Source organism: Glycine max, chromosome 3 (assembly GCF_000004515.6).
Source record: "Glycine max cultivar Williams 82 chromosome 3, Glycine_max_v4.0, whole genome shotgun sequence".
In the NCBI taxonomy this organism is placed as follows: Eukaryota; Viridiplantae; Streptophyta; class Magnoliopsida; order Fabales; family Fabaceae; genus Glycine; species Glycine max.
In genome coordinates, this window is record NC_016090.4 from 38,857,838 (window position 1) to 38,867,267 (window position 9,430).

The 9,430-nt window shown below is 31.5% G+C and overlaps 1 protein-coding gene across 5 annotated transcripts in view; it reads right to left on the reverse strand.

Annotated features, from left to right (window-relative positions):
* LOC100776869 (transcription factor EMB1444) overlaps nt 1-4,732 on the reverse strand; it is an 8,980-nt gene extending 4,248 nt beyond the window's left edge. For 2 of the 5 annotated variants that reach the window (XM_041014092.1, XM_014773822.3), the window contains exons 1-6: nt 4,276-4,732; nt 3,662-4,126; nt 2,602-2,772; nt 2,430-2,514; nt 2,266-2,307; nt 1,315-1,374 (exon numbers count right to left, since the gene is read on the reverse strand). In XM_041014092.1, the coding sequence (XP_040870026.1) occupies nt 1,315-1,374; nt 2,266-2,307; nt 2,430-2,514; nt 2,602-2,772; nt 3,662-3,756 (453 nt within the window). In that variant the 5' untranslated portion in view covers nt 3,757-4,126; nt 4,276-4,732. Of the gene's footprint in view, nt 1-1,314; nt 1,375-2,265; nt 2,308-2,429; nt 2,515-2,601; nt 2,773-3,661 lie in introns of all 5 variants that reach the window. The other 3 variants (XR_001387544.3, XM_014773823.3, XM_014773824.3) reach the window with 3 other exon arrangements.
* Nucleotides 4,733-9,430: the final 4,698 nt, after the last annotated feature.

Below are 9,430 nucleotides of genomic sequence, written 5' to 3' on the forward strand. Positions count from 1 at the left end.
GAGGGGGCTTTAAAACTTTGGGGGTTTCCCTTTTCAAAGATTTTGGGGTTTGGTAAAAGCAAGTGGGCTTATTTTTGGAAGAAAATTTTTCTTTCAATGTTTCCGGGGGGAAAGGGCAAAAAATTTAACCCTCTTGTTAATGTTCACCCCTTTGGGGTTAAAAAATACCGGTTTTGCCCCGTTTCCAATTGCTTGTTTTTTTTTTGGGGGGTTTAAAAAGGCCTTTTTAACAGTCCTTAAAACCCCTTTACCCCTTAAATTTTGCCCTTTTTTACGGCAGGAAGCCCCTTGAATTTGGGAAAGGGAAGCCAGAAGTTTCCTTTGGAGGGGTTTTTCAAATTCCCCTTTTTTTGATTGGGGGGTGGGATTGGGTATTTTTGGGTGGACAAAAAAAGTTTTTTGTTTGGGGTTAAAAACTCCATTTTTTCATTCCCCGGTTCCCGGGAATTTCAAAGGGGGGGAAAATTTTTAAAAAAAAATCAATAAAAAAGGGTTTTTCTTTTCCGGGAAATTTTTTAGGGGTCTTCAAAATTTTGGAACGGCCCTTGCCCCCCCCCCCCCCCCCCCCAGCAAGCATGGTTTTTCCAATGTGATTCATAGTGCATACTTGTAAGACAGCATTTAAGTAGATAACTGGTTCTCAACGGTAACCTAGGTCAAGGGTAATCATTTGTGAAGATACTATCGACTAAATCAGCACTAAAAAATGCCTCATAATCTGATTTTCATGCCAAATCATCTAGTTTTGGTGGGTAGTTTAGTAAATTATAATTTTGTATACATGTAGCCAGACATAAAACTGCATATTGCCTAAGTTCTCTAGTGACAAAATTAGGGATGAGTTGTTATTGTTAATAATTTTTCATCCATTTCTTTTTATGTTTTCACTAGATTACATAAGCATATTTACCTAGCACATAAAATTAGGATTATAGAAGTATTTAACCAATATCTCAATCAAGAACCAGCAATAACCAAAATTAGTTGGAAAAGAATTAAAGAAATATAAGCAAGTCATGCTATCTGACTAGTTACGATCCATCCAAACAAAAGAGTGCAAATATTTTTTTTTGGTACAATAGTGACAATGAGGTTTGAACCTATGATCTCAAGCAAACTACCCAAGCCCCTTGCCACTAGCCCAATCCTGGTGACTTGAGTGCAAAAAAAGTTTGAAATCCTAAATACATGGTCTGTTTCAAACAACACCATAAAGAGATAGATGCCTTCTGGAACCATGCCAGCAACCACATTATCCAACAGTATGGTGCTGAAGCAGAGCAAATAAAGGTTAAAAAGAAAAAACCATCTTACTTTATTTAGAGAGCCAAGCTGAACAACACCAAGTGGGACTACAGCAACAACAGCAATAGTCTACAAGGAAAAGTAAAAGCTTTACTAATGAAAATTCTTAATGCAATCAAAGTACAATAGTGCAGACTAGGAAATTATTTTCTAAAAGATAATTAATATTTTTCTAACATAAAGTACCCTAGAACGGAATGCAACATAGTTCAGTTGCAGTACAGTACAGTTGCATCTTGCATGTAGTGAATAACTTGTAGTGGCTCAATAATTTATCATATTGATCCTATTATCATATTGTTGAGAAAAACTCAAATCCCACATCGGCTACAGATATAAGGCAACAATAGAACATATAAGTGGGAGGCAACCCTCACCCTTTGAGCTAGTTTTTGGGGTTGAATTAGGCCCGAACTTACATTCTAAGCCTATGGATAATTTCCTCCAGCACTCTCCCATGTCAGGATTGAAGGATACTAACAGAAGGTGGAAAATTTGGTGGATAGCAGCTACAACATCAATATGGAAGCTCAGAAATGACATTATCTTCAACAATCATCCTTTTGTCATATCAAGGCTGCTAGATAATACAATTTTCCTATCTTGGTCTTGGATGAGGGGGTGGGAAAAGGATTTTAATGTTCCTTTTCACCAATGGTCTTCATCTATGGCTTTGGCTTTTAAGTAGAGTTAGTGTTGTTGGGTTGGGTTGAATTGTTTCTGTTGGGATGTTGCATAATTTTATTTACTTTTCTGTCCCAGGAGAACCTACCTCCTGTGGCTTCTTGTAGTACCTCTGGTACTATGTATCTTCTATTCTATATTTAATATAATTTTGGCCGTTCAAAAAAAAAAAAACCACAATTTTCCAAATATACTGTTAAAATTAAATTTCCATTCTCCTTAGTATTAGCAATGTAATTCTAATTTCTTGAGGCAAATAGAAAGCAGTTAGCTAACCCTGATTCCGGCAGAAAACTGAGACTGCCACCCATCCGCAAACTAAATCAAACGAAAAAGAGGGAAAGGAAAGAAGAATGATTAGAAGATTAGTTAGATATTGACATGATACTTCCAAGATTGAAAGATCCTTCATGATGACCTTAAATAACAAGAATCCTCACCTCAAAAGACAAGCCAGAACCTGCAACTTGATTATCTGCACAGATCCACCTATGCTTTCCAGTAACAGCTACCTGTCCAATGATACTGTGAAGAAAGAATCTTAGGACAAGAGCTACACAAAAAGAAAATCAAATTGTAAATAGTATCAATTTTATATTTAATTAGCCATACCCTTCTCCTAATGAATATGCATGATATGACATCTTAGCCACTGCTAACTCTAATGCACTGTGTGAAAATTTCCCACAACCAATCTGTTCCAAGGTCTTCTGGCAGTGCTTATTTTCTGAAGAGTCGTAATCATCAGGATTGCTATAATATGCATCCTCCCATGTCAAGATCCTGCAAGCAAATACCACATCCAAAAATTAAACGGACAGCATTATGGAATTCACACACTTTGTGCAAAGTGCATCAGTAACCAAAGAATGAATCACGAAAATTGTGTACAAAATCATATCGCTAAACAGTAATGAGCTTACTGCCAACTACACTAAACAAAACAACAACAACAACAACAACAAATGCTATGCTTATCCCATTTCAAACGCACTAAAATGAAAGCAACATAAAACATTTCAAATAACAGAAGGATTGCAATCACCCAAACAAGATGACAACAACAACAATTTTCTTTAAACCAAATTGAACAACAACCAAGAGCAAAAAACCTGAAAGCACAACAAATGCCCTTCTTAGGGAAAAACTCTAAATTCTAACCAAGCATGGAAATCACATAACTTGGAAGAAGAACAAAGCACAGGGAGGAATATCAAAGAAAATCTTCCATTATAAAATCATAACATCATTAGACAAAAACTGGAAACTGTCCACAGCCAATTAGATTAACCCGGCAAGTGAAATGGCCAAGTCAAATTTCAGACCAAACGATTCAAACATGCAAAACCACAACTTCACCTAATTTACCATACTCTAAGTTGCCAACATCTACAACGAGGGAACATGGTTTTAAATAGTGTTCTGCAACCGCAATTGTGTCCGCAATGTCAAGGTATTTTGAGTCACTGCAACCAAAATTGCGGCCACATCAGCCGCCCGCAATATAAAGGTTTTCTGACTCGCCGCATGGCAACAGCAATTTAAAACCATGGCAGGTTCAAAGACACACCAAGTGACCAAACCAAAGAAAAGACACAACACACACACACACACACACAAGGCACAAAAAGAAGGAATAACACCAACAACAATAGTAGTAGTAGAAGCATACATTCGAGCACGATGTTTGAGCTTCCAAAAGATGGCGTAGTTCCAGTGAGTATTCAAACAGAGGCTTCTGAGTACTTGGTGCAAGTTGGTACCCATGTTGCCCCCCTTAACAAGTCAGAAACTTTAACACCCCCGAGAATCTGAATCCTCCAAAAAACAGAACAAAACCCCTCCAAAAACACCACACACTCACTCGCTCACTCACACCTAGCTCCCTCTGTATGACCCTCTTCCAGCCTGCTTCCTCCGCAACCCCGCTCGCCGTTTTAATGGCGGTCCAACTGTTGGCAGTATCAGACGATCCGCACCCATCACAATTGACACCACCCCACCAACCAAAGCTTCCAACTTTTTTTTCCCGTCACAAAAACACAACCACACTTAACGCTAAAACTGCAACACTGGACTTAACAACACAACAACAAAACCAGCAACTAGCCATTGAATGACAAATAAGTGAATAACCCTGTAAGATTCCAAAAGGGGTGTGAAGATTGAAAGAAGGGAAGCAAGAGTGGCTAATAAGCTAGCTTATGTCCGACGACATGTGAAGAAGGTTCAATTTTTTTCTCTGGAAATAATGCAATTGTAAATGAATGAAGTCTTTTACTTTACCCTTTGCTGCAGAGTGAGAGATAGAGAGAAGGAGAAGAGAGTTTGCAGATGTTGCCAAATGCTGAGGAAAGAGTGAGAGAGAGAATGTCAATGGTGGGAAAAGGAAGTGTGGCTCTCTTCTTCTATATTGGAGTCACGTTAGCACGCTGTTCCATCTAGCTTTTTCATTTGGGGAATCTCCACCGTTGATTCATGCAATCATGCTAACCGTAGCGTAATCCACCATTGATCATATCACTAACCATCCCATGCATTTTAGCAAATTTGGTGTAATTGACATAACAAAAGAGATTGGTCTTTTTAATTTTATAACATGACAAATTAAGGCCTAAGTTTTTATTAGATGATATCTAGTCTCATATTTACTATAATACATCTTTTTTCAGAAAATAAAACCAAAAATGAAAAATATGGTAAATGAAGACTAAAACTTGACAAAGGGCAAAAGCCCCAAGGGAACTCTATGAAAGGTTAGGGGCTAATTAGGGCTTTATTTTTTAAATTTAACCCCCCCCCAAGGGCAAAAAAAAGGGGGGGGGGGGTTGGGGGGAAAAAAACCAATGGGGGGGTATGGATCACTTTGTGGGGGGGGTCAATTAAGGGCCCACCCCCTTTTCCCAAAATGGGGGCCGGCTTCCTTTTTTTCCCCCCAAATTTTCAATCCTTTTTTTGAAATTCTGGGGAAAGTTCCCCCCCCCCCCCCCCCCCCCCCCCCCCCCCCCTCTTAAGGTCCTTTTCAACAATGATCTTATTGCCCTAAAGTTGTGACACCTTCAACCTCCCATTTCTTCAAAGCCCTTCCTACTTTGTCACGTTAATAATTAAATCTTTTAGAATGCCAACCTTTAGTTTAACACATTGGTGGTCATGCTGCCCTTTGTCATCATGCCTTGCACCGATTTCCAGCTTCTTTCTGTTTTACCCTTTACAAGGCTTGGAAAATGGAGTTCGGAGAAAGGAAAAAAAATTGACTCTCACATAATTACCTAGGAACATGTTCTATTGTATAAGTAAGACATGTTTATGATCATATTAAATTTAATCTAGATTTTATATGAAAACTTGATTTTAGAGTTTAAAGAATATGTTATCTATTAATTTATTCGGTAAAATGTAAAATTTAATAGAATCTTACTAGAGAATACAATAAAGATTAATTATAAATTTTATTAGCTAACAAAATATTTATATATATCATATTAAATATTTTCATTTTTTATTAAATGTTTTCTTTTTAGTAATTTATTGAGTAATTTTGTTTAAATTTATTTGTTGGAAAAAATATTTATTTTAATAAAATAAGCAACTATCTATTTACTCAGTGTGTTTGTCTAAATTGTTTTTCTTAAAAAAATATTTTTTGCTTATTTTAAAAAAACAAATATTATCTACTTATTAAAAAAATTCTTATTTAAATTTTTTATTTTAAGTTTAAACAAACTAGCACATTACGTGAATTATTTAGCTTATTTAAAATCATTATTATGTAAAATTTTAAATCTTTAATTTATCTATTTACTTAGTGTTTTTGTCTAAATTTTTTTTCTTAAAAAATATTTCTTTTCTTATTTTAAAAAAATATTATCTACTTATCAAAAAATTATTATTTAAATTTATTTATTTTAAGTTTAAACAAACTAGCACATTACGTGAATTACTTAGCTTATTTTAAATAATTATTGTGTAAATATTTTTAGGAAAAAAATATTTTTTTAAGATTTAGTTATTATAAAAAAAACATGAAATTATTATGTAAATTTTTAAATCTCTAATTTTTCATCTCTCACTTATTTAATTTAATACTATTAACTTTTGATTTTTTTATAACTTAAAAAAAATACTCCCTTCATTTTAAAATAAGTGACGTTTTAAAACATTCAAAAAATTAATATTGGGTGACATTTTAGGTTTTTAATAAAACATTAAATATTTAATTTAAATTTCCCCCCAAATAAATAACTAATGTGATGGAATCAGTTATATGACAAAGAATAAATAATAAGGATAATTTAATAAAATCTTTTCACTCAATAAATTATTTATTATTTTTTTATTTTTTATAAAAACTTTAAAATTACTTATTTTGAAATGAATAGAGTAGCGCAATATATGTACCTAAATTAATTAAGTTAAAAAAGATCATTTTGCAAAAACACAAATTTATTTTAGTGTAGAATGACGATAATGAAGATCAAAATTAAGTCATCATACATATTATCTTGTATTCCATTAGGTTGACCCTGTCTTCTTTTTTTTTATACCACCCTAAGTCGTGGGTTTGCCAAACACAATTATTTTAGTTTAATTGATTAAGTTAAACATATTATGTAATTTTTAAAATTAAACTGGAAATAATTTTTTTAAGAATTTAATAAGCATACATTTTCTATAAAAAAAATTTACACCATCAATAAATAAGAAATCCTTTTCAGTATGAATTTTAATATTGTTATTATATATATATATGTGTGTGTGAAAAATTAAAAAATTTACTATTAATTAAATGACAATATGAAAAAAAAAATTATATATATATATATATGTTCTTTATTTAGGACTTTGATCTTTAAAAAATGAATAACCAATATATATATATATATATATATATATCCTAAATACATTTCTTGTCTTGCTTTTTGGTAGGAAAGAAATAACATCTTTAATTCACTGGATGAGGCAGTAATAATATGTTGAGAAAACCAACAGAGACCTGAACGACGTAATTAGTTACTACTTACTATATAGACTGATAGACATACTAAATCGCGGGTAATTTGATCAAGTGTTCTTAATCATCAATTAATTCTTAATTAGGATGCCAAAAAATGGTTTTAGGAGGGGATATTCATCAAGTAAGATTTTAATTACTTCAAGAAATTTTGAAACGGCACGGCACCACCTTAAAATGTGTAAATTTCCCTGTGTTGACCTCAGCTCAACGTTATTATCGTTAGTGCATGTTAAGTGGCATCGTTGAGAGTGATTATTGTTATTGATTTCAATGATCTATCTTCAATCACTTTTAAAACAATTTACAGCGTTAAGTAATTCATTAATCTTTGTGTTGTGGGATGCTAGAGTGCAAAATTCATAAAAACAAAAGCACGTACAGACCAGTTACAGTTTAAACAGTAAAAGGAAACGATATATTATTCCACTATGCTACTGGCAAACGTTGTTTTGGTCATGTAAAAATTCAATTTGTCGGAAGTAGTTAACGGCAATTTACATGGTTTCCTGCAGTATCGGGAGGCATAATCATTCATATTTGTTTCTGTTGCTAATTGGTTAGGTTTACATCTACGGAATCAATTAATTATATCTCTTTAAGTTTCCTCAATTATCGATCATCCATCATAATTATGATCTATCATCCAAAATTGGACCACAAGAGGTCGACGTAGCTAGGTAGTAGTCAAATGGGTTATAGGTTCCATAAGCATATATATTTATCTAGGATCAATTTTTAATTGTGTAAATGAAACATATTTTATTAAAAAAATAAGTTTTACATATGCCTGAAATAGTTTTGATTGTCGGCTGAAAAATATTATAGAAGTATATAAAATATAGAGAAAATGTAAACAAGATAAGAAAAATATTACTAACAACAAAAAAAAAAACATTACTACCATGATGTTCAGTGGTGGAACGAATTATAAAAACTCTTTGAACGACCATTATTGTTTTTGGCAATAAATTTAATTATAGGGTTATCAAAAGCTTTGCACAGGTGGTGGTCATAGGACAAATTCAACTGGGCTATGCATGAAATATGCTAAGTCAGTGATTCTAATGATATAGTGTAAGGAATGAGTATTATGATGAAGGCAGACAAGAGACGCACCAACAATGATATCTCTCTCCATTTTTTAATTACTCTAAATTAATTTGTTTTTTTCTTAAGTTTTTACTAGGTACTTGTTAAAAAATTTAGCGAGTCGACAAAATTACTAAGTAATAAAATACAAAATAAAGTGTCAATTGAATACTACTACTTAATCCCTAATTTAGATTTAAGAAATTAAAATAAAATAAAACCCCATAATTTATAGGAATTCAACGTTATTTAAACCTTGTTAAAAAAAAGGTATTTAAACCCATATAAAATAGAGAGAATTAATATGAATAAAAACCATTTCACTTATGGTCTCTAACTCATGACCGGAAAAAACCCTAATTTCTTGTTGTAGACATCTAACTTTTGTTTTCGTGGCTATGGCACATTATTGTTAAAGGTTATTTTTCAAATTTGTTGCTCAAGAAAGGATCGTTGGATGAATATTTAAATAAGTTATATGATAATGAGTTCAAGTATCACCATATTTTTTTTTCTAGAAATTAAAGAAAGATATTAATAAATTTATAATAGCTCATGTATTTTTATTCAACTAACAGAATTAAATTCCCTTCAAGTGAGCATTTAGAAAGTCATAAGATAAACATAGATTAAAATTAATATATACATATATATAATATAATCAAATATAGATTCAAGGAATATTTTTATAAAATGTACGTATATATAATACCCTATTCATACTTATATTATCAATGCCATTCCAATTTATAAGGTATTTAAATTTTAATTATTGAGTAATATAATTTTATGAGTAAATTACAATTTCATCTTTAGTGTTTTATGCGAATTACGTCTGATACCTTTCATTATTTGATTTTATTGTTGCACGCGTTGTCGTAACGTCATTAACGATCATACCGTCAATAAAGATACCGCTCACATTTCATAGAAAACAAAAATGATATGAGTGTAATTTAACCAATAAATCATATAATATATTTATATAAATATTATATAAATAAAATTAATTAAATACTACCTTAATACTTGTCTTATCACCATTATACTACCGGCCCTTATATTAACATACATTTTAAATTTTTATTTTAAAATACATTTTATAATTATTATAATATTTTAAGAAATAATAAGAAATTAATTAAAAGAATGCATTATATTTTATTAATCTTTTTATGTATAAAAATTTAATTAAAAATGGCGATAAATTTAATATACATGTTTTAAATAAATATAATAATCAATACTATATAAGAAAAATATCAATATATTTATATAAATACGATATTAATAAAACAAACAGAAGGAGTTTAATCCTATATAGAAAACATATAT